At 37.6% G+C, this 25,495-nt stretch overlaps 2 protein-coding genes across 10 annotated transcripts in view; both read left to right on the top strand.

The window, feature by feature from the left end:
• The first annotated feature begins 21 nt into the window (after positions 1-21).
• On the top strand, positions 22-15,793 carry PIGA (phosphatidylinositol glycan anchor biosynthesis class A). 3 transcript variants are annotated; one of them, XM_012784770.2, is made up of 6 exons: positions 22-144; positions 3,912-4,686; positions 8,910-9,042; positions 9,807-9,939; positions 10,092-10,298; positions 13,484-15,793. In XM_012784770.2, exons 2-6 carry the CDS (start codon positions 3,972-3,974, stop codon positions 13,748-13,750), a joined length of 1,455 nt encoding a protein of 484 aa, XP_012640224.1. In that variant the 5' UTR covers positions 22-144; positions 3,912-3,971; the 3' UTR covers positions 13,751-15,793. The 3 variants fall into 3 exon arrangements, with proteins under 3 accessions (XP_012640224.1, XP_012640226.1, XP_012640223.2); XM_012784772.3 differs by having other exon boundaries at positions 10,772-13,620; XM_012784769.2 differs by lacking the exon at positions 22-144 and adding an exon at positions 187-272.
• A 634-nt stretch (positions 15,794-16,427) lies between these two features.
• ASB11 (ankyrin repeat and SOCS box containing 11) overlaps positions 16,428-25,495 on the top strand; it is a 30,580-nt gene continuing 21,512 nt past the window's right edge. The window contains exons 1-2 of one of the 7 annotated variants that reach the window (XM_075999483.1): positions 18,375-18,459; positions 19,270-19,505. In XM_075999483.1, the coding sequence (XP_075855598.1) occupies positions 19,388-19,505 (118 nt within the window). In that variant the 5' untranslated portion in view covers positions 18,375-18,459; positions 19,270-19,387. The other 6 variants (XM_075999487.1, XM_075999486.1, XM_075999489.1 and 3 more) reach the window with 6 other exon arrangements.

Raw genomic sequence — 25,495 nt, 5'->3', positions numbered from 1 at the left:
GACCCCAGCGCCTCTTTGTGATTGGCTGGTTCGGGGGCGCGGCGCTCGGGCGCGGCCGCCTCAGATTGGTACTTCGGGGCGGTGGGGCGGGACTCCAGCTGCAGCCGCGGGAGGTCCGGACACAGGCGGCCATGGGACTCGCCGGTAAGTGCGCGCCTGGCCTCTCTTCTTCCGCACTCTCGGCCGCTTCCGGATATGGCTGTTCTGTTCCCGTAGGAGCGTGGCGGGCGAGGGAGGGGTGAAGCCGACCCGGGTCAAAGCCCGGAAGTCAGGTTGGAGGGTCTTCGGAGTACAGCGGGGTGGAGGGTGCGTTGAGGGCGGCCGTGCTGGAGCCGGTTCCGCTGGTGGGGCGAGGGACTGGAGGCTCCGGGACCCCGGGCCTCAGACACCTGCCCACTTTGTTGCTGTTTTCCTGCTCTCTTTGGGCCTCGCAGGACCCTGCTTGACCTCCGTGGGGTCGCCGACTGGACGGGGGCATCCCCTCCTTGGCCCTATAGTTCCCCAGCTTCCTGTCAGGGAGTGAAGCTCGGGCAGTGCCCAGGGGCTCAGTGGAAGTACCATCTTCTTGACCCTGTAACCCCTGCTTGGTCATCCTAAGGCTCTTCAGAAGCCTCTACTGCTAATAACTGCTCGGGGCTCATTGGCCATGGTCGAGAATTTTCTGGTCATGTTGCGCTTGCCACTTAAAGTGGCTGGGTGGGGTCCTTGTACAATTCACTCAACTTGTCTGGCATTTCATTTGTAAAGTGAGGTATTCACTAGATCTCCAAGCTCTTCAGTTTTGAAATCCAAGATTCTGTGATTGTGTGGTATATTGAGCTTTTACACAATAAAGATGTTAGGAGTGATAAACTGGTAGAAGTGGGCAGACTCATCACAGAACATTGCAGGTTAATGACAAAATTTTAAATGATTTCATTTGGTTCATTGCTCACTGTTTCCATTATCATTCATCTTTTAAAACTGTATAGAACTGGAAGTTCGTGTTTAGGTGACACCACAGTAAGAAAATGTTAGTTAAGTCATCTAAAAGTATAAATTTGAGAAATTTCCATATTTGGCAATATTGAATCTTAATTACGAAATTCAGTTCAGTAGACTCTTATGGAGTCTTTCTGAGAATATATTTAAAACGTAGGCCGGGTGTGGTGGCTCACTCCTGTAATCCTAGCACTCTGGGAGGCAGAGGCAGGTGGATCGTTTGAGCTCAGGAGTTTGAGACCAGCCTGAGCATGAGCAAGACCCTGTCTCTACTAAAAAATAGAAAAAATTAGCCGGGCATGGTGATGCATGCCTGTAGTCCCTGAGGCAGGAGGGTTGCTTGAGCCCAGGAGTTTGAGGTTGCTGTGAGCTAGGCTGACGCCACTCTAACCCAGGCAACAGAGTGAGACACTGTAATAAAAAAATAAAAATAATAATAAAATGTAGATGAATTTATTGGAGAGAGTAGATAGTTAAGACTTTGCACACACAGTTAAATTGCATTTTCTGAGTTTAGAGGTGAAATCTGAAACTCAGAGCTTTAGGATGGCTTCCCATTGTATAGTTGAGTTTCTGGAGCCTTGGAGAGCTCATTTGTAAAGCTAAGGGAGATTTTCACTAGATCTCCAAGACACTTTTTAGCTTTAGAAGTCTAAGACTCCATAATAGTACTACATATTGAGTGGGCATTTCATCCTGATATGGCTTTAGAGGACCCCTGAGATAAACATTTCCTACTTTAGATGTAGAAAGTGGCCTCAGATACAGCCTGTCTCTAGTTTAGCTTTTTAGACTCCACACTGAAGGGAGGAGCACTCATGGAAGAAAGGCTACATAACTGAAAGAAAGGTTAAGAAAAAAGTGAAGGAAGCAGTTAAGATTATTGCTGTCTTTGAATATGGAAGGAGAAAATATGGATTGTCCACAGCATGTGCTCTGGGTATCATTTGAAAAATGTGCTCTCAAAAAGTTCCAGCTCCAGGTATATTTATATTTTAGATTAAACCATAAAGCTAATACTAGGGGAACTTTATGAGATTAATTGAATCAATGGCTAAGCTCTAGAGCAGGGGTCCTCAAACTTTTTAAACAGGGGGCCAGTTCACTGTCCCTCAGACCATTGGAGAGTGCGCACTGTGGGCCCCGGACGAGTTAGCTGCTAAGCAGGATAGGCAGCGGTGGCAAAAACACCCAGAGGGCCGGATAAATGTGCTAGACAGCCCGCATGTAGTTTGAGGACCTGCTCTAGAGCAAGGGGTTGGGCAATTCTATGTAAAGGGCCAGATGGTAAATATTTTGGGCTTTGTGAGTCATATGGCCCCTGTCACAGCTACTGTGCTATTGCAGCACAAAAGTAGCCATTCACATAAATAAATGGGCAAGCCTGTATTCCTATAAAACTTATTTACAAAAACAGGCAGTGGACCAGTATAACTAAGTTTGAATCTGGGCCTGTTTTCATTATCTGTTATTATATATTAAACCACTTCAAAACTTAGTGGTATGAAATAAGAGCCATTTATTATATCATGATATTTCATTTCATTGCTATTATTTTTTATGATTCTGCAATCAGCTAGGCTCCGCTGGGTGGTTCTTCTGCCAGTCTTGCCAGTGGTGACTAGGGAGGCTGCATTTAGCAGGCAAGTTGTCTATGGACATGGCCCAGCTGAGAACATGGGGATGGCTGGGTCTCTGGCTCTGTCCATATTGTCTCTCATATTGTCCCTCTAACATGGTAGCTGGACTTCTTACATGTTGGCTTAGGATATCCAAGAGTGTACAAGTGGACACCACTGCACCTTTTTCAGGCTAAGGCCAAAAATTTGCACATAATTTCCACCCTGTCCTATGGGTTAAACCAGGTCCAAATCCAAGGGGAGGGGACTATACCGGGGCATAAATACCAGGAGGCATGACTACTAATGAAACAGACTGCCACATTGTTCTACCTTTAAGTAGCTACTTCTTCTTCTTCTTCTTCTTCTTCTTCTTCTTTTTTTTTTTTTTTTTTGAGACAGAGTCTCACTCTGTTGCCCAGGCTAGAGTGCCGTGACATCAGCCTAGCTCACAGCAACCTCAAACTCCTGGGCTCAAGCAATCCTTCTGCCTCAGCCTCCCGAGTAGCTGGGACTACAGGCATGTGCCACCATGCCCAGCTAATTTTTTTCTCTCTCTATATATTTTTTAGTTGCCAATTAATTTCTTTCTATTTTTAGTACGCTCTTGCTCAGGCTGGTCTCGAACTCCTGAGCTCAAATGATCCTCCCGCCTCGGCCTTCCAGAGTGCTAGGATTACAGGCATGAGCCACCGCACCCGGCCTTAAGTAGCTACTTCTGAGTACCTACTTAGAACCTCTGGGTTCAGCCTAACACTGAATAATCGTGGACAAATTCCTTAACCTCTTTAAGCTTTAGACTTTCAATTTATAAGATGGATTCATAGGATTTTGGTGAGGCTGCAATAGATATAGAAAACTCAGCATGTAGTGGCTGATGTATAATGGGCATTTAATAAGTAGGAGCTTGTAAAGTGATAAAAGTGAGGGGAAATATATATGTGCATGTGTGTGTGTGTGTGTGTGTATATATATATATATATATATTTAATTATTGGAAAGAACTAGGTTGTTTCCATGGCAAACCATTATGTACTGTGGTGTAACAAACTTATTTAAAATTGTGTGTTGTAGCAGTATTTTTAGAGCAAAATTAAGACATTGCAGAATCTAGTTTTGTTGTATGGCACATAGTAAATGCTAAGCAAGTAAATGTTGTCAAATGAGTAAATTCATTATATACTTTGTTTTTATTTCTGAGGGAAAAGCTAACAAATTTACATTAACATTAAAACAGTATTTATATCTGGATTTGGGATATGAAATGTGTTTTGTCTCTGAGCTGAGATCTTGTTTTACTCTCTTTTTCAGGTAATAGAGGACACATCTTAACTGGGTTGCTTTAAGAACTGATGCCTAAATCATCTCAGCATGGCCTGTAGAGGAGATGAGCCCGGCAAGCCTTTCTCAGCTATACTCTCTTGGGTTAGCCCTGGAAGTCTTCCCACACATAGAACCCGTACCCATAATATATGCATGGTATCTGACTTTTTCTACCCAAATATGGGAGGTGTGGAAAGCCACATTTACCAGCTCTCTCAGTGCCTGATTGAAAGAGGGCATAAGGTTATAATTGTCACCCATGCTTACGGAAATCGAAAAGGCATCCGTTACCTCACTAATGGCCTCAAAGTCTATTACTTGCCTCTGAAAGTCATGTACAACCAGTCTACAGCCACGACCCTCTTTCACAGTCTACCATTGCTCAGGTACATATTTGTTCGGGAGAGAGTCACAATAATCCATTCACATAGTTCTTTTTCTGCCATGGCCCATGATGCTCTCTTCCACGCCAAGACAATGGGGCTTCAGACAGTCTTCACGGACCATTCCCTTTTTGGATTTGCTGATGTCAGCTCGGTGCTTACAAACAAGCTTCTAACTGTGTCTCTTTGTGACACAAACCACATCATTTGTGTCTCTTATACTAGTAAGGAAAATACTGTATTAAGAGCAGCACTGAATCCTGAAATAGTGTCCGTCATTCCTAATGCTGTAGATCCTACTGACTTCACTCCAGACCCATTTAGAAGGCATGATAGTATAATAACTATTGTTGTTGTCAGCAGACTTGTTTACAGAAAAGGTAATGAAATGATAGCTATAATTGCAGATTTTTTTCATTGTAGAAAGCTGTTGAATACTTGTATATAATGATTGTTTGGCTTTTTGTTTATGGTTTAGTAACTACTTCTGCATTACATATAGCAAAGAAAGTTCTAATATCGGTTTATATTGGAAGAGAAATTTTTAGAGTTGTGAATGCTGTCCCCCAACCTTTGATGTTTTAATGGTTACTAAAAAATAAAAATAACCTGATGCTGTTTAATTGATCAGGTCTTTTTGGAAGTTAAAACAGCCCTGTACATGTGGTAAGAAGTGAAGGGCAGAGCCCACTGCATGGCCTTTTCTTTCTGGTTGCAAAAGTAATGTGTTTTCATTGCAGATATTTTGAAAACTAAGAAAAGCTCAAAGATGAAAACAAAAATCAGCTGTAACTGTATTATTCAGAGATGACCCTAATGAACGTTTCGATCTGTAGTTTTCCTGTCTTTTTTATGCATACGTACATATGCTGAAAAATCAATGGGCTTGTTCTGCACTTTACTGTTTTGTACCTTGTTTGTTTCATTTAATCATATATAAGACATTAATAACATATTGGCAGGTAAGTGATGAAGAAAGGGGATTAGATGGCCCAAGGCCACATTGTGGCTCTATCCTTGTTGTATGATCAAGGACAAGTTACTTAACATCTCTAAGTCTCAGTTTTTTCATTTGTGTAATTTAGACGACAATGGGAACCTCCTGAGGGTTCGGTGATAGTTCCTATAAACTGTTAGCCCAGTTTGTATTGGATAAATGTCTGCTAATATCAAGGAGGATTTTTTTTTAGTGCCTCTGCAGCATTTAGTGGACACTGTATTTGAATTTGTGGAGGCTTTTTTACTAAATGTCTGAAACAGTCTGGTTATTAGAAACATATAAATAGTCTTCTAGATGCTATTTGAAAACCTGTCCAGTAATCAGAAATTCCATTTAAATTAGGAAATCATTAAAAATAATATATACCCCCCTTAAATATTTGAATTTAACTCAAAATATTAATACACTGAGTTGCCAGTAGTTTGATGTAGGGCCGTAGGCTTTAAGTACTGGTCCACTGATTTCAGCTGCATTATCTTACATAATGGCTTTCACAAAGCATAATCTTCCATTGTCACTTTGGGTTTCTTTTAAGTGTGGTGAGAACCTATAGACATATGAAGCAGTGTGCTTCTGGAGTTTTGTTTTCAATGTTATACAGTGGTTTAGGACATCCCTCATTTGACAAGACCTTTTTCCTGTGACTTTCCTTTATTGGACTTTTCAAACTGTTTAGCTTAGTTTTCATAGAAACTCATTTTATCAGTTTATGTGTTATTTAATTAAATTACCCAAATTACAGTGACAAGTACAGCTGGCATCAAACACATTTGTGAACATATGCAACTGATTGTTGGTAAGCATGAAGCTCAGCAGTGTACCAGTGTACTAGGGAGTGGCCCAAAATCTAGATGTGGGCCTTGGTCGGTATACTTTACTCTTGGGACAGAGAGCCTTGGCTGACCCAGCAATTCGTGTAAGTGGAGGTTGGTGAGAAAAATTCTACTCAACTGCATTTTCTAGGGTGAAAGCAATGATGTGCTTTCATTCTTTAATCAAGGAGATGTGAATGGACCAGCAGTTTGTATTCTGAATCCCTCTTGGGACATTGGTGGTATGTTTGTTGTAACTTAGAAAATGTGCCTAATTTATTTTTTAATCAAATAGCATACCTGTGAGACAGCTAGCTAAGAAAGGGTATGACGCATGTATGAAGGTCAACAAAATTAACTACTCGTGCAAATATTAAACCTGTTACCTTTACTTCATTAATGTGGTATTTTAACCAGCTGAGCTAAACATCAGTGGAGTGAAGGTATGGCCTTTCCTGTTCTCAGTTCAATAACTCAATGTTGTTATTTGTTGAACCCTCTCCATATGCCAGGCACCCTGCAAAAAATAACATTCCGGGAGGGAATGGCCACATCTGTAGCCCTGTATTAATGGTCCATTCCTTATTTACAAATTAATATCCTCAGGAGGTGTTCATTGGATCATGTGACAAAAGCCCACTGGAATGTATTGAGAGAATAAATCCGAATTCTTCTTGCCCAGGTTTTTGGGTTGGCTTCTTCCTGAGCAGCCTTCTCTCCAGCCTGTTTTGCTCCCAGTTAGGGTTTGCCAGTGCTTTGTACATGTGCAGGCATGCCTCACTTCCCGCTGCAGGGGTAATGACAACTCACGTTTGTATTCTGCAGTTGAGGAAGCCTGTGCATGTTACAGTACCTCACTTGACCCTCTCAACAACTAGGGTAGATGTTATCTGCATGTAACAAAGAAACTGAGTCTCAGAGAGGGTAAGTAACTCGTCCAGGTTACACAGTAAGTAAGAGAGATGACAAACATGAGTCCATCTCTTCTTGACTTAATGTCTCCTCCTGTTCCTCTACCCTTGCCTGCCTAGCCACTGTTATCCTAGGTATGTAGATCAGAAGGTTTTTAAAAATGTTGTTAGACCGAGCTTTAAAAGTTTGAATTAGGAATTTTTGTTGTCCATTTTGTGTGATATGGCGATCGAAAGTCTCTGTATGTTCCATTGTGTTAAACTTTCTTAGAGGTGCAAAAATAATTTTTTTATAGTGGAGGAAAAACCCTTTATTTTTAGAATAAAATTTATAGATCATTGATAATATTAATCAGTTCCATTTCATATAAGGTGTTTGCCAGGATTAAATGACATAATGCATTTAAAATACATTGCCTGACATAGTAAACATTTCAGTTAAAGTAGCTATTATCAGCAATTATTATTTGCTTGTGTTGTTTTTTTGTTTGTTTGAAGAATGGGCTTTTAACCTTGTGCGAGAAAGGAGAGAAGGAAGAAGAGAGAGGGGAAAGAAAGAAAATAAAATGAAAAGAAGGAATTGTAGGTGGCTAAATGTTAAGTCTTTAATTTACCTTCTGGCTTATTTAGAAATTCAATCAATGAATTTGGTAATTGACTTGACACAAAGATAGCTAAGGTTTTAATGAAAAGACTTCATAATTCAGAAAAGTTGTATGTGAATTTATTTTTGACGCATGCAAACATATTTTGAAAATACCAGCAGAGTTTACTTAATGATTCTTACTTTACATTGTTTATTAAAAATGACCCTATATATATAATTTCTCCCACCATCTATTTTATAATTGATCTGACTGTTTTGGGGAAGATTGATGTAAGAAATGCAATTTTTGTGTGTATATGCATTTTTTAAATTAATAAACTTAGCTCTAAGTGGATCATTTTGCGTTTACTTTTGAATGTGTATGATTTGTAATTGTTAATGAAGTAAATTCCCAAATATTGTCAACATTGCTGTTACTTTGGATAGCCACAACTTTTTCAAACTAGTAGGGCATGATTTACTTAATTGCTTTATATTACCTGAGATTGTATTTACATATTATAAGAAAGTCATTTTTAAAAAGGAAACAAAGATGCGTCCTTTTGTTCCACGGACTGTAATGATCTGACAATTGAGGTCCTGCTACCTTCACTTACTCCCATTCCAGGACAGTGGGATATAGCTTGTTTGGACGGACTATTGTTTTAAATTTTGCTAATACCATAGTGTTCACTGCAAAATTCTCTGTACAAACTGTGTTTTGAACAAAGTGGAGGCAACAGACTTTGTTGCTTAGCCCTTTCCCATAGAAGGAAGTAGAATCATAGACTGATGGAATTTTACAGCTGAAAGAGACTTTAGGTACGTAGGTCACTTCATTTTGCAGATCAGGAAACTTCCCGTGATCAAAGGGCTTGTTCATAAAAAAGCTGGGACAAGACCTAGATCTTCAGTCAGCTGCCTACTTTGGAGAAAGCTAACTCAAACCTTGGCCACCAAAAATACCTTTTTTAGAAGTAGGCTATGTATACACACAAGTGAGTAACAAAGAATAGTCTATTGAAATGGAACAGAATTATCCATATTTTGGGTGTGTGGAAGGTAACAATGCATGTCAAGGTCTATCTCTTCAAGAACTGCAACTTTTGGGGAACCACTGGCAGTTTGTGAACAATTCCACCCTCCTGGGAAAGGTTTAAGAGAGTTAGTTTCTCTACTTTAAGGAATGCACAGCTAATACTTTTTGAAGTGAGTGGATTCTCAGTAGTTCCGATGATTTTTTTTTACAAAGTATAAATGTTAATATCTCCAACATTCAACTTTATATTTTCAGGAACTGATTTGCTTAGTGGTATAATACCTGAACTCTGTCAGAAATATCCAGAGTTAAATTTCGTAATTGGAGGAGAGGGACCAAAGAGAGTCATTTTGGAAGAAGTTCGGGAAAGATACCAGCTACATGACAGGTATTGATGGATTATTGATGGATATTGATGGATATTGTCTTGAGAAAATATCAATTATCTATATTCGATTTTGACTACATGCCTGCCTTAGGTGTGCTGCTTCTCCTACATGTAATTGATATAAAAATGTAATGCAAGGCCTGTTTTTAAAAAAAATTTACATAAAACAGGAAGCCTAGTTAAAGAGTCCACAGTTTTATTTTATTTTTTCATTAGCCCAGTATTATTTGATTTTGAGGGGCAGTTGTTGGCACCGTAGAAGCCACAAAAAAACAACTGCTTTGATTGGAAATGTTTACAGATTTCCAAGCCGTACTGTGTTGTAATTTAAATAGGATGGCTCAAATCTTGTAAATTGCCCTGCACATACAGATTTGGACAGGTCTCTTCTCAGTAACAATGTAACAAATGAGCTGCCTATGTGTGAAGCATCAATTTTAAAAGGGCAATTTTCTTGTTTAGAATTGATACTTTAATATTTAATCATCAAAATATGTTAATATTTTCATTACATGCAAACTAGTTTTGGAAAAAAATGGAATTTGATATGTGTAACATAAAATATGTTGGCTATCTGAGTTTTAACCCAATAGTTTTATAAGGCTATTTCTGTTAGATCAGTGTTTATGATATTCATCTTTAGAGGTAGAAAACATTAGCAGCAGTAAGAATCTAAGTGTAATATAAATAGCAGACTTGGCTTATAAATTTCTTTTGTAGCATGATTTTTCACTTCTTTCTTCCCCTCTCATTTAAAAAATCAGGGTGCGTCTTTTGGGAGCTTTAGAACACAAGGATGTTAGAGATGTCTTAGTTCAAGGACACATTTTTCTTAATACCTCCCTTACCGAAGCATTCTGCATGGCGATCTTGGAAGCAGCCAGTTGTGGTTTACAGGTAAAAAGCTTTGAGGGCATACATTGTTGGGGTTTCTGTATTCGTGTTTTGAAAAATAATGAGATACATTCCTAATAATTTCTTAACTTGGTTTTGTTCATCTTCCTGACGTATGATTATGGTGGAACATGTGTTCTTTCTTTCTTTTTAAGGTTGTAAGTACCAAGGTTGGTGGAATACCTGAGGTGCTTCCAGAAAATCTTATTATTTTATGTGAGCCTTCAGTAAAATCTTTGTGTGAAGGGTTGGAAAAAGCTATTTTCCAACTGAAGTCGGGGACATTGCCACCTCCAGAAAATATCCATAACGTAGTAAAGACTTTCTACACCTGGAGGAATGTTGCAGAGAGAACTGAAAAAGTATGTCACGTGCTGAGAAAAGATAGTGTCTGAACTCTTACTTGATGTTTCACATACACGTTTGCTTTTTCTTACATACAGGTTTACTGTTTCTGTTCTATTGCTTAAGTTTATGAAATCACTTCCAAACGAAAAGAAACAAACTTCATTACTTTGGGCACACATGTTGGGCTGAGTGTCTAGTCAAATCATTACATTTGATATCTGAAAATAGCAGTAATACAGTAGTCTAGCCCCCTCATTAAACTGGACATAAAGAAGTTACAAAATTTTTTAGAAGTCACAGTGATTAGAGACAAAACTAGCATGAACATCTCTTCTTAGTTATTTTCTTGAGGCTGTTCATAATTCTAAAGCATAGGAAATAATATGGTTTTGCCTATTGTGGCAACTTTATAACTTGCGAATATTTAATTCATCATACTTTGTAAACCTCTTGTGGCACTTTTACTAACTACTGTGATTTTCTTCAGGAAAAGGATTTTTACATCTTTGGGCTGATTGAGAACATAATTTAGAATTCAAAATGTACATGATAACAGTTGGAAAAATGATCACAAATAAAAAGCAGCAATGGAGAATTTCCAAAAGGACAGGAACAGGAAATAAATTAACACGCTGAGGTAGAAGAGTACAGTTGTGAGAAATGGTTCCTGACTTTGAGTTAGGTACTTCATTTAATTCTACTCACTTTCTTCCTTTATGTCCTTCTTATGACTTTCTGTGCCTCATGCCTCTTATTACCATGTAACAAGCTGAACAGAAACAATTTGGCTTCGTAGAAGGTAGAAGTTGTGAACCAGAAAGACAGCTAGGTGGAGCATGGAGAAGGCAGTGGTTTAGGCTGATGCTTTATACTATCACTGTATTCAGTGGGGCAGTAAGTTTTTAGCCTGGAGTGAGAACAGTTCTTTTTTAAATTTTATTTATATTTATTTATTCATTTATTTTTGAGGCAGAGTCTCACTCTGTTGCCTAGGCTAGAGTGCCGTGGCATCAGCCTAGCTCACAGCAACCTCAAACTCCTGGGCTCAAGCAATCCTCCTGCCTCACCTTCCTGAGTAGCTGGGACTACAGGCATGCACCACCATGCCTGGCTAATTTTTTTCTATATATTTTTAGTTGGCCAATTAATTTCTTTCTGTTTTTAGTAGAGACGGGGCCTCACTGTTGCTCAGGCTGGTTTCAAACTCCTGATCTTGAGCGATCCTCCTGCCTCGGCATCCCAGAGTGCTAGGATTACAGGCGTGAGACACCACGCCCGGCTGTGAGAACAATTCTTTACCTTAAGGCTTTCTTATTTGGTTTGAATTGTAAATTCCAGTATATAAGATGAACTCATATTTGAATGTAAGTTGAAAAAAGTCCTATCTCTACAAATTGCCATATATATTTTCCATTGAAATATGAGATACTTGAAATAAACATTTTTAACTGAAGTATTTCTGAGTTATCCTGACCTTTTAAATGTCTTGTACTATCTCCACCCATATGAAATAGCTGCCTTTTCCTTTGGAAGTTGGAGTATACCACTGATTACCTGTTAGGAGTGCATGTCAGTGTCACCTCATAGCCTTTTCAGCCTCTGTACACTCCATCTTCATGTCCTCCTGTCTCCTCAACCACTCCCTGGATTCTTATGTTACTCTTTAGGAGCAGAGGTGAAATTTGGGATATGATTGGCAGGGATATTTGGTTAGGGTTTTTTGGTGATACAACCCTGATGGAAAACCACAGCTTTGTATGCTGTGACTTGACCTTGTTTATTGACATCATATAAACCTCAGAAGTCTGAGCCATTGCAGGTAATAAATTCAAAGGGGAAGAACTATGGTGACAGTTTATTAAAGGAGCTAATTGGGATTTTTTTTGTAACTATATATTTTCTTTTAGTTATGCTTAAAATAATAGTAAAGCATCTATTTTCTTTTCTATTTTATACTTTCTGGTGATCTATAGTATACATTTAGAAAAACATAAATCCTTTGCTATAATGAATTGTCAGTAGGAAATTATTTTATCACTTAAGATCATAAATTAATTGACCTGAAATAAAGATGGACAGTTCAGTTTGTAGTTGCTCTTTTAACTTGAGGACATTTTGATCCTTTTCAACTCTTTCCTCTTAGTTTAACTGTGCTATTTAGAAAATTGACTATGAAATTAAATTGGAGTTCATGCTGTAAACATACTTTTTCAGTTACAATTCACCAGCGTTACCATAATTCTCAACATAATTCTGATTAAAATGTTTGTAATCAAAATGTTCTCAGGATAAAAGAGCTGGATGTAAATATGTTGTACCTTTCAAAGGTCATTGACCTGCAGAACTTAAAACCTGCAGATCTTAAAACTTTCTTGCGTTCAGAAGAAGACTGTTACAGGTCAGATATGTGAGACTAAAAACAAATAATGCTTAAATGCAATTTTAAAAAAAGAATGTTGGCCCATTTGATGTATTCTAACCAAGTATGTTTAAAGATCTTTGTTAATATTTTAGAGTTGAGCACTTAGCAGTGTTTTTAAAATAGCAAGCCACTTACTGCCAATTTTCAGCAATAAACTTTATTACATTTGCCAGTGTTTGACCTATACCATCTATTAGAATTTCCCATATCTCTTTCTCCTCTTTTATTTGAAATCCATGCCATTTGTGCCCAGCAACATAGACGGCTTCACACACCTGTTGAAAGAGCCTCCGGGTACCCAGCAGCACACTAGATTGTAGCTCTCTGATTGTGGTTGATGTCTGCCAGATGCCAGTGAGAGCTGTCTCAGCTGAGTCAAGGAATCTTCAAAGGCCAATCCTGCTTCAGCACTGCTGAAATCATTGCTGAATTAAGTATCACCCTTACAATGGTGAACCAAAAAGCTATTCAGACTTTGCAGGACTTTGGAATTCTAAGCTATAATCGATGATGTTCCCCTGAGGGAGAGGAACTGTCACTTATTCTTTGTATCAATAGTGTCTAGCCCAGCGTTTTGCCCAGAATGAGTGTTCAATAAGGTTGAATCAAATGGCAGTAATTATTGTGATTAAGTTCATTAAGGACATCATTACTGTAACAACAAAATGTGAGTGACTTCTGTTTGCATGTATAAAAGGTTCCCGCGGGAGCAGGTCATTGTTTGGTATGTGACCGGTGATAGGTTAGAGTGCTCATTCTTGGCTTCTCTCCTGCCAGGTGTATGACCGGGTGTCAGTGGAGGCTGTGTTGCCAATGGAAAGGCGACTGAACAGACTTATCTCTCACTGCGGCCCGATAACAGGCTACATTTTTGCTTTGTTGGCCGTTCTCAACTTTCTCTTCCTCGTTTTCCTGAAATGGATGACTCCAGATTCTGTCATTGATGTTGCAATAGATGCTACCGGTCCAAGAGGTGCCTGGACTTATCGATGTTCTCACAGAAAGAGGAGGAGTGGGAAATATGAGATATCTAAAACCAGGTAGAAGAAAGCCTGGATTGTAAGGTTTTAAGCATTTGTAATAGTTCTATTAAGACTATTGAAAATAACCTTGCTTTTTTGGGTTTTCGTTTTTTAAAGTTAATTTAGTAAGTTATGCTACCTCTATATCATTCAATGTTTTCTTTTGAGGAAAGATAAAAACTTATGCAATTCCTGAGTGTAGAAACTCCTTGCACTTACTTAAAATTTAGGAGAGAACATTTAAGCCACTCAGGTATGAAATTTTTCAGACTACTGAAATCCCTCTAGCAGAGATGTTTTAACATTATATTTTGAGAGCTTTGGGTGCTGAAGGGCCAAACGTTTTCTGGGCATTTTTTGGCCAGTTTTTACTGTTATACCATTAGACATTAATTAGACACTCACCAAATGTTTACAAGTTTTCTTTAGGGAAGTACAACAACTATATGAACTATTAAGTCACATTCATATACATTTATTAGAGATCTAAGTCATGTTCTTAAACATTTATTGGGTCCACTCAGTAAGTGTTCCATATAATCAACTGGTTTCTTGAGTAAATTTTGAGCACCTGCTATGTGTGGAATGTTGAACCAGATACTTCTGCCTTTACGGACCAGGGGTGTATTCATTGTTTATCATTCAGATGGCTTACTTCATTTTAGTCATGGTTGACATGAAATGGTAAAATGTCCAACATGCCAAAAATGCTCAGGCTGGTTAATACCAGGAAAAAAATCACTGACACACTCCTAGTACTTTGATCCTGTTGTATGCATTTTCCTAGGTAGAGCCTTCGTATTCAGTTGTGTTTATGAAGATATTTTTTGCTTTTCGAATACTAGGGACCGACATCACTGTTGATGATAGCGCAGAGAAACCCTCCACATATTTCAGTGCATAATTTAGTCCTCTGTAAATGCCTTCGTGTTTTCTGAGCAGAATGTATGAGGTGTGCCATCTCAAAACCAGCTGCTACCCTGTCCTTTTGGTATGAGTCACTACCCTTCACTGTGGCCTCGCTAATGTCTGATAAGTATTGTCAGTGTGCAAAAGGCTTTACTCCAGAATGTTTTATTTATGGCAAACCAAGTCTGAAAATTTTAGGAATGCAGTCTCTTTATGGGTGGATGTTGTTAACTATAATTGTTGTTGCCCAGAGCCATGGGTTTTTTAACCCCAAATTATCCACATGGTGTGTATTATTAATTCTTTGAACTCTTTAGAATAAGTTTTTGTGAGAAAAGGACTGTGAAATTAAAATAATGAGACACTCATGGGTACACTAGATTGATTCTGTCAGTATTGTGATTCTGTACAGAATTTTTTTAGATGACAACATTCACAAAACTTTTTAAAAAGTATCTTAACATGCCTATTAACTGGTTGCACTGATGTAAAAGAAATTTGTGTTTTGTTTGTACTAAAACACAAATGCAAGAGTGCAATTTTTAAAATCTAGAAGTTAGAGTTTCTTTTGTTGGAGAAAAATGGACTGATCCAAACCTGTTTCATTGGGTTTTTATGCACAGAAACTCTGTATAAATATGAAACAAACCGTGCCAACATTCATGGTAAAGTGAGAAACTGTAACGTTTGATTTGATTTATTCTACTCATCAGTTTTTAAAGGTACACTACCATTCCATTTTTTCTTATATTTTTTGCTTCTTAATTTTTTAAAAAAATCATTTAACTCTTAAGTTGTCATTTATTTAATATTGAAATAAGATTTTAAAATTAGTTGCCTTTGCATGTGAACTATGTAATTTTCATTTTTTACCCTTTTTTTAAATAAATGAAACTAAATTTGTCTTACATCAGTCTTAATTTTCAGCCTTCCTGGATACCTTAATTGTAACTGTCAGTGTTGCACTGCTCAGTATGTGGAAACACATTGTTCTACCCTGATACTTACAATTTATTTGAAAGTGAACTTACAGTGATGAGGAATTTATTAAAAACATACTGTATTTCTTCGGATGTTACAAGAGATTGCACATGTAAAACTTTTAACATGCTACGTATCCAAAAATAAAGATCAGAATAACATTTTGATAATTTTCTGAGTTTGTCTTGTTTTATGAACAGGTGATTACTTACTAGTAGAACAGAGTCCTGCTGTCCCACACTTTCTTTTGCAGTGCAACTTGGTGTGTTGCTTGGTCTGTTAGTAAAACAGGAAACATCCTTCAGGTGATGAATTAGTCTGTCATGTTTTTACTTCTCAAGTATATTCTCTCTTTTACTCATGGAGTAGCAAGTTTGTTTCCTGATCCAAACAAACTTTTTTGTTTTTCACTGCTGTAGAGTTATCACGTGAGACAAATGAAATCATCTACAAACTATCGTGTGTGTGAACAACATAATTATACTTCTATCTTGCCAGCTATTTTGAGAGAAATTTGAATTTTGACTTCATTTACAGAAGCCTGGCTTCCCCCACCCCTTTTGTTGGAAGCAGTGCAAAGCAGTCACCTACATTCATATGTTTGGATTTATCTTACACCAAAACTTATTTTTGGCATAGTCATGGTATTATGGGTCTGTGTTTACTTTTGTAAAGTATTTTTAAAGGCCTCTTTAGCCATCTCTGCATTCCTAAAGAAATGTAGCTTGATGTTAAATTGTATCATCCTGTGGCTGGATTTTATGAAATTATGAAAATTTAAGTTCTGTATAGAATTTGATTTGTATAGAATTTGTACTGTATTCTACAGTACTTTGGAGAGTTGATTTTACTTTATCATTTATTTCTGGGTATGGCTTAGTGGTTCTCAACTCTCAACTGCAGGATGGGGATGATGATTTTGTCCCCCCAGGGGACATCTGGCAATTTCTGGAGACATTTCTGGTATTTAATACTACTGGATGGGGGTGGGACATTGGCATCAAATGAGTAGAGGTCAGGGTTGCTGCTGAGCATTCTACAATGCTCTAGACTGCCCCCCACAACAGAATATCAGTAGTGATGAGGCTGAGAAACCTAGTGCCATTTATTTTATTTGTAAAATACACTGTGAATCAACTGTCCTTTTATCTGTAGCCTTTTATGTCCGTCTCAAATGTGGCAAAGATGGTCTCTCAGAAACAATATAGCCTTCCATTTGAACCCTAAAAAAGTAGAGTTCATGACCAGCATTTTTGGTGTGTAAAACAAAAAGGACAGCCATGCTTTAAATGAAAAGACCAAGACGAGCATGAGTAATGTTATAAAACAATATGCGTCACTGGTCTGACATGAGTAGATGATTGCCTACCTAGAGTACAATCAAAGGAAGAGATACACGAAAAGAGCTGAAATACTTGTATTCATGTATTTTCATACATTGGTGTTCTACCAGGTAATCTAAGCTCAGTAAATTTTATATGTTAATATCTGTTCCGTGAGAGTGAAAAAAATACAATATCTTTATAGTGCTGTGATGTACTGAAATGGATGAGCTATATATTGTGGCTTAAGGTTGTATCTCATCTGTCAGCCTTTTTAACAGAATAGTAAAACAGTACTTATAGAGGCAGTTGTTCTGAGAAACTCCCACATTTTTCATAAAGCATTTATTAAATGGATTTATTTAGTTACTCATATAATTTTATTTTGGCTTGCCTTTTCAATAGATTTCAGAAATTTACAAAATATAGCAGAGAGAGTGAAGGAAGAAACCTAGAGTGATGAGGAAAATTAAAAATAAACCGATTTCACTTGTGTTGGCCAGCTGATGAGTGAATATTGCCCAACTACGGAGCGTTGAATCTTTGAGTACTTCACCCAGATCTCTTTCATGGATCTCGTTCATCCATTTCTTTTTGACTCTTCCATGGTCAAAGACAGCCCATACTTTCCAGAAAGAGGCACCATGTTTACTGATGCTTGTAATGGAAGTGAGTGATCAGGAGGGAACCTTGCAGTGAGACCTTGTCATCAATGAAGCGACCACAGTGAGTAGTCCCAAGGCTTCCAGTCTGACACTTTCACTTGGAGAGGTATCTAAGATGAGCCTTTTAGTAAATACTGCCTTAGAGTAAATTATCTTTTTTAACTAGTCATATTTTAGATTTGGACTTAATCCTCCATAAACCTCAGAATGAAGAGAAAATGAAATTTTCCTGGGAATAGTATTTCCCACTAAGAACATAGAGTATATTTGCACTTCTGTGTATGAACATCAGATAGCTTGCTTTGTTTCTTTGGAGTCTGAGAAGCTTCTTTTATCTTTCCAACCCTGCCTTTCAAAATAATATAGCAAAAATAGGGGTTTAGGAGTAAAAAGGGTCTGGACATGAATCCTGTTTGTTAGATAGTACTGAGTAATGTAGCTCTAGAACTATTGGATGTTTCTGGTTAGAAGGAAGTTTCTTTAGTTTATTTAGCATTGCTGTGGATGTCAGCACATGCACTTGCCAAATCACAGTTAGATTAGAACCTACAAACTGAGTACTTGGTAACAGGAGCACCGAGTGCTGGAAGGTTTAAAATAGATGTCATATGATACCAATTATAACTCAGTGAAATTTTACAGTCCTGGGACCCTATGCAGAGCATAAGCCAAAATGGAAGATGGTCCTGTTTTCTATGGCTTTAAAAACATTTTTATTACAATGTTTGCTACCTTTTTTTTCTTCAAGCTTTTAATTAAGGTTTTTTTGGCTCTCCTAACCCATTTCTATGTCGTCAAAGGAAATAGAAAAGAAGCAGCTAGGATAGCAGAAGAGATCTATGGTGGAATTTCAGGTAAAAATACATGAATTTGTTCCCAATACTTACAAACCCCTCCTAGATAATTCATATGAATAGTATTTCTAGAAGGCAGATGTTATGTAACTTTGGTTTTGAGTGGGTAGTTTTAAAACATTATCATTTAAAGTGGCAAATGCTGTAGGTTGCATCAATTTGTGAAGGATTTTCAGCTTTATTTTTGCAAGTTAGTAGATCTATTAACAGTTATTATTCAAGAGGTAAATAGAGTAGTTGCTAGTTACTAAGAGTATTTTGAGAAACCTCATTTCTACTGGCCAAAAGAACTTATATAGGATTGTTTTCTTTAATATTTTTAATCAAACTTTAACAATGAACATTCTAACAAGACAATTTCCTTAGGAAATAGAATATGACCAGTAAATTTGATTTTAAGCAGCAAACGTGGCATGCTGGGTATATTTTTGTGCTGCAATTTGCAGTTGAAATTGATTAACAACTTGTTGCTGTTAGGAAAAACCCTTCACTAAACCCATTTGTATGTGGCACCATGCAAAGCACTGCAAACAAACGTTATTATAATATGAAACATCAAGATTTGGGTAAAACATTTTACAGTCTCATGCTTTGTAGTGATTAGTCTCCATTTCTTTTAAGAAATTATTCACCTTAATTGTGAGATGCTACAAAAGTAATGAATCAGATATCCCTGTCACTGCTGGGATTGTCACTTAATAGAGTATTTATTCATAAACAGTTCAGAATTTCCTTATGTATTTTTAGTGTTCACAGGGGTTCCAAGATTACATCATTCTTTATCTAGTATCCATTTCAATTTGCATCCAGGATTCTCTTTCAAAATAGACGTATGCTATGTGATTCCAATACACTAGACAACTTGGAAGACACTAGACAACAGCAGTCTTATCCAAAGAAATAAGACCTCCAAAGACGAAGCATCAGAATGCTTCAATTAACTGGGGAAACTGAGAAGAATTTTGAAGTTTCAGAAAGTGTCCGATGGCCCGGATTGTGGAAGGAGATTTCTTTTGGGGATTACATTTGTCACACGTTTCAGGGAGGTATGTTACTTTGGTTAAAAAAAAAAAAAAGAATACTTCTCTTTAGTTTCATGTTAAGCATGATCTGAAAAGCTATTTTCTAATTTAACTTGTAAAATGGGAAGGGTTTTCTAAAGTATTCAGTAATAGTTTCAATGTTGTTATAGATACATCACCTTATGGTTTAAATTAGGCAAAGTCCAACAAAGTCAATATTGGCAAGAGAATGTTAAAAATGTTTTCTCCTGCTGCTCAAGTGCATTATTTCTGTCTTTGTGGTCCTTAATTAAGTGCACTTTTAAAAAGGTTTTATAGTAATCAAAACCCATGTAAACATGGTTTTAATTTAAGTCTGGAGCCTGAATGCAAATCTCTTAAATATAATTATTCATTCTTTAACTCATATCTTTACTTGGTCATGCTCCTAGGATAATATTCATTTAATTTGCAGGTAGTATAGTGTTATAAGGTCAAAAACATATTTTTCAATTATCATTAAAGAAGTAGAGCTGAGAATGATGCATGTTAATTTCCCTGTTTTATTTCCTTCCTGTGTATATGTATACCCCCCATATATATATATAATAGAAAGTATATCCAGATTTGGTAAATAAGTTTTTCTATAGTGATATAGGCAGTAATATACCAGAACCAGTAGTTTTTACATGATTCTGTGTTTTTTCTTTTGACATCACTGTTAACAGATACTATATATTTAAAATAAGATGTATTAAAAATCAAGAACAAAATTTTGTGAGAGTGTTACACTCAAACCGGAAATCACCTTTGCTATTCATTGGTTAGCCAAATGTTTGTTGGGAAAATATATGACATTTAATCAGTAAGTTAGCTAATTGACTTACACAAGTCCCAGTCCAAGGTTAAATTTCTTGATTCTGCTAGCATATTCTGTTCCTGTAAACTATCATCAGCAATGTCAAAAACAAGGCAGGACAGGAAAAACTCAGCCAGGGTAGAGGTTAGACTTTCCAGGTCCTAGGCACTCTTTCTTTTGGAAGTTACACCTAACATCTCTTCCTCATGATACATTTTTTTTTTTTAACTGTAAAATCCTTTGGAAAGTTTTCTTCTTAATTCTGGAATTTCATATTCTAGAATACATTAGTCGATATGTCTTTGTGTTTTAAGCTAGTACATTTGCAGGTAACTCATCAGAATTAAGTTAAGCTATGGTTGACTGTTATTAGTTTTGATTTTCAAGCTTCTCTGTATATTTTGTCAATTATATATATGTATATATGTGTGTATACATATATACATATATATGTGTATATATATATATATATATATAGTTTTTTTTTAAGCTGAAACATTGTCCTTGGCCCTTGGTGTTATGTCTAGAGCATCAGGTGGATCACCGAATCCCACCTTCAGTCTGTAGTAGATATTTGTGTAGGCACCTTTCTCAGGAGGTGCTTAAGCTATGTCTAAAAGATTAGTACTATTCTAAGTGTTACACTTAAAATCACTCACCAACAAACTGACCATGATTTGACATCTGACGTCTTTGCCTCTGTCTGACTCATCTTCCTAACTTGTTTTTTCTGTCTTTTCCATTCAAATAGGATTTGCCTTTGTTCAATTCTTGCCCAAACCACTACCAGCCTTCTGCTCTTATGTAGTTTCACTGGTTGTCTCCTCAAACGTTGGCCTAACCATGCTCTAAGTCAGGCGTCCTCAAACTACGGTCCGTGGGACACATGCGGGTGTTTTTGCCCATTTATTTTTTTACTTCAAAATAAGATATGTGCAGTGTGCATAGGAATTTGTTCATAGTTTTTTTTAATCTATAGTCTAGCCCTCCAACGGTCTGAGGGACAGTGAACTGGCCCCCTGTTTAAAAAGTTTGAAGACCCCTGCTCTAAGTGGTTCCATATCTCAGGTGCCTGCTGGTCTTTCCCAAGTTGGGACAACCAGTCCCCCCAGGGCTCTGCCTCCCACAGGCCACCATTATTTCAGCTCTCTTGCCCCTAATGGGTTCAAAGAAGCCTTCCTTGTAGCATACCACAACACGGTTCATTGTGTCTGAAATGGTTCATTGACTGTGTATGATCTAACCAGCACTGGAACATTCTAGAGAATATTCATTTTAACTCTGTTTTATTATAATATTTTAGATATCTAAAGAAATTTATTATAGTATGTTTTCTGTAGTTATCTTGGAGACATTACTTAATATTAATTCTTCTAGGGTCTTGCCTATCCTTTGGTTCAAAATTGAAGTTCCCTATTCATTTTCTTTTCTTTAATAAATGCTACAGAAGAAAATGTTGCTTAATATGATTTTAGAACTTGAATAAAGAGAATAAAGATTTTTCCATGTGCATCAGGGATTATAACCAGTTAGGTGGTCTTTTTGAATAATAAACTGGTAATCTGAAGTCCTTGTTGGAAATAGGGTATAATTTGCCAAAAAAAATGAAAAAGAATAATTGGTTTTTCTCTCAAATACTTGGAACTTAGACAACTGTATTCTATCTGAACCAATTTTGTTAGTGAAATATATGGTTTTAGAAGTTGTTATTCAAATAGTCTGAGAACTAGATATATAAATCACATTCTACGAAAAATTCAAAAGGGAAAATGAAAAAGTGCTTGAATTTTCTGTATACCTCATCAAGAACAAGCAAACATATTTGTAGAGTAAACTATCTTCATAATGTGTTTGCAGCCCTGTGACACAGGCCGTCTGCCAAATAACTAAAAATAGATTGCTTTAGAGGACAACGATTGAGTCCTATTTAAGCATTCATTTATTTGGAGAGCTTAGTTGCATATTTCCTGAAAGGAATGGAAAAACTCCCAAGCTGCCAAATAACTTTTATCCTCAGTTTCTCACAATTAGCTCCAAATCACAAAATGAGAATGATAAGAGTAAAAAACTGTTGGGAACAAGAATAGAAAAATAGGAAGACCCTACTGTGGCAGTATCTGGAAAAGGATTGTGTGTGAAAACCCTTCAAGGTCCTTTAAAGCAAGTGCTGGAAAACGATTAAACTGGAAATGTTCCTTTCTTGACAGTGATTCTGTTTCCAGCTGGGAAACAAAAATGATGTCTACTTTTAAGGCAGTACTATTGATTTGTTTACACTATTTATGGAGAGAAAGTGGATGTCAAATCATCCCCAAACAAATTAAATCTACTATAAAGATAAGCAGAATTTAAAAACCAATGGTTCTTAAAACCAGAGGAAGGTGTTTTCTGAAGTCCCTAAAACTTGAGTTTCAATCCTACTTCTGCCACTTACTAGCCATGAGATTGCTTCATGTGGAACAAAGTGGTTGTTGTGCATTTTGGGGTGTTCCTGTTCATAAAACAAGGCTCTTCTTTCCTCTACTGAAAGTCATAGGATGGGGGCTCTAGGAGAAATACAAGTTTAGAGAAGGGACACCCAAGAGGAGGGGAGCCTGCTATTTCACTCTCAAGTTGGAAACCTGCTCAGACAACTTGCTGAAGGGCTCCCTCATGCTATCCAAATAGGGGGAAAGAGAATTGGAAAGCAGTGGGGTAGTGAGGGAGAAGCCCAGGACAGCTACCGTTCCCTCTTTCTTGGTGGAGTGAAGATGGCACCACAGGCTTGTCACCACGACCTCAGAGGATGGGGTGCAAGTAGAGGACATTAGAGGATGCTGCATTGATGGGAGACATGAGGACAGGTGGCCAAATGCCAATGGGTACAAAAAGTGCTTGGGAATGAGCCCTGGTACAAAGGGCATGCCACAGACCCAGAGTGAGGCCTGCAGTTGAGGCCAAGAGAGCAGAACTGGCCTCTTCCTCCTCTCCAGTTAACTGGAAAGATCTTTCCTGTTCTTCACTTCTCCCCACTCCCAAGGCACCAAAGGAGCTGGCACCTAGAAAAAAGAAGAAGTGGGAAGCATGTGAAGAACATGCTGCCCTTCCGCCTCCAGCTGCTTGGTGGACCAGACAGAGTCATGCCTTGTGCCCTGAGAGTGAGGAGAAGCCAGGAGCTGTGCGCATGATCAGAGATTACAAGTAGAAAGGGGGTTGGCCTGAGTTGCTTTGAAAACTCTTTACGGAAGTATAACATAAATACAGAGAAGTGCACAAATCCTAAGTGAACAGCTGGATGAATTTTTGCAAAGTGAACACAGTCAGGAACCAGCACCCAAAAGCAACAAACTTCCTATTATTGCATGGCCTCCACCAGGTCCTCCTCCAGCCTACCCCTGCCCCTCCTCGGGATACTTTTGTCTCCTGACACCCAAGGTGAGTTTGCCCTCCTTGTGTACTTTATAGAAATAGAATCATATAGCATATGTTCTTTTGTGTCTGGCTCTTTCATTCAACATTAGGTTTGTGAGATTTATCCATGTTGTTGTGTATATGGATCAGGGCTTATGGGACTCAGGAGTAACAGAAAGCTATTTGAAAGTTCGAAATAGGACAAAGGTGTGCTTAAGGTTCTTGCTTCCCAGGAGGAAAGGGAACCACCATGCCCCCTTGGAGGCAAGATTTAGAAACAATAAAGCCATTTCATTCTGATATCTTAAGACAACTCTTTTAATAGCAAGTTGCTACTTAAATTTTGTTTTTTTGTTTTTTTTGAAGCGAATACTTGTAGTACCTTTGGGTGACTCAGGTTGACTGGCTATTGTTTGAACAATGGAGTAACAAAGCCCCAACTGTGGCTTTGCTTCTTCCACTGGTGAGAGTGGTGAGTCGGCAGCTGTGGGTAAAGACTGTCCTCCCAGCCCCCGTGCTTGCGTTCACTTCTAAAAGCGATCAGGCCAGAGGGGAACATCTCTGCTGTACACTTTACATTGAAAGACATGGAGAGATAATTACGGGAAAACCAAGCCTCACAAATCGAGCATTACATACATATAATATCTCATTATTTCCAGTTAATTATAAATGTCCAAAGAGATTTAAAAATATTTCACTCTTCAACTTTTAATCAACTCTGGAATAAGTGCAGATACAAACACAATATATGTTCATGTTAAAAATTGTATCTGTTTTTCTTTATTATTAAAAAAGCATTACACATTCATATCAGGAGTGTGGGATCACCAGTGATTTGATCTATCTATCTATTTATTTTTATTTTACTTTTTATTTTGGAACTAATTTCAACCGACAGTTTTAAGAATAGTACAAAGAATTCCTGTCTCTCTTCGTCCAGAGACCCCATTCATGTTTAGCCAACTGTCCTAATGATGTCCTTGATAGCAAAACCATCAGTTGTGTTTCCTTTAGCTGTTGTGTCTTGTCAGCACCCTTCAATCTGAAACTGTTCCTCAGTCCCTCCTTGAACTGGTTCCAGGCCAATTATTTAGCAGAATATCCCCTCGGTTTAGGTTGGTGCATGGTGTCCTCATAATCAGATCGGGTTTATGCATTTGGATCAAGAATGTCACGGAAGCAGTGGCATGCTGTCTCATCACGTTCCATCAGATGGCACACAGTACCGATATGTTCCATTGCTAATGATGTTAACTTTGATCACTTGGGTAAGATGGTTTCTACAGTTTTCTTCTGTAAAACGACCCCTACTCCCTTTATAGTTAGTAATTATTTTATGGGGAGACAAGTTAAGGGTGATTCTACTATTTCTTCCACTTTTATAAGTTGGTGTTCTATTATGAAGAAGCGCTTTCTCTTCTCCATCTTTATATATTCATTTATGTTAGTGAGGACTTCTATATTACTATTTTATTTGATGGGGTATAATCTCATACTCTCATTGTTTATTTTTGGTGCTCAAGTTGTCCCATATTTGGCCAATGAAAGCCCCTTTGAGCCAGCTTCTGGTTTTTTTTTGTTTGTTTGTTTTTTTGACATTTCCCATCTTTCTTTGAGTACTTCTTTACTTTCTGGTAAAATGTTTGATGAAATCCATCTTATATTTTTCCTGGCCCAGGCTTGGGGTCAACTGTTTCTCCAAGGAATGCTGGTTTAGGTTTTCTCAGCATACAATTCTAAAAAATATGCTTATATCTAAATTTCCTTTTTAAAATCTATCTAG

The sequence above is a fragment of the Microcebus murinus genome, chromosome X (assembly GCF_040939455.1).
Source record: "Microcebus murinus isolate Inina chromosome X, M.murinus_Inina_mat1.0, whole genome shotgun sequence".
NCBI lineage: Eukaryota > Metazoa > Chordata > Mammalia > Primates > Cheirogaleidae > Microcebus > Microcebus murinus.
Note: the sequence above shows the minus strand (reverse complement) of the source record. Positions and strands in the feature narration are given on the sequence as shown.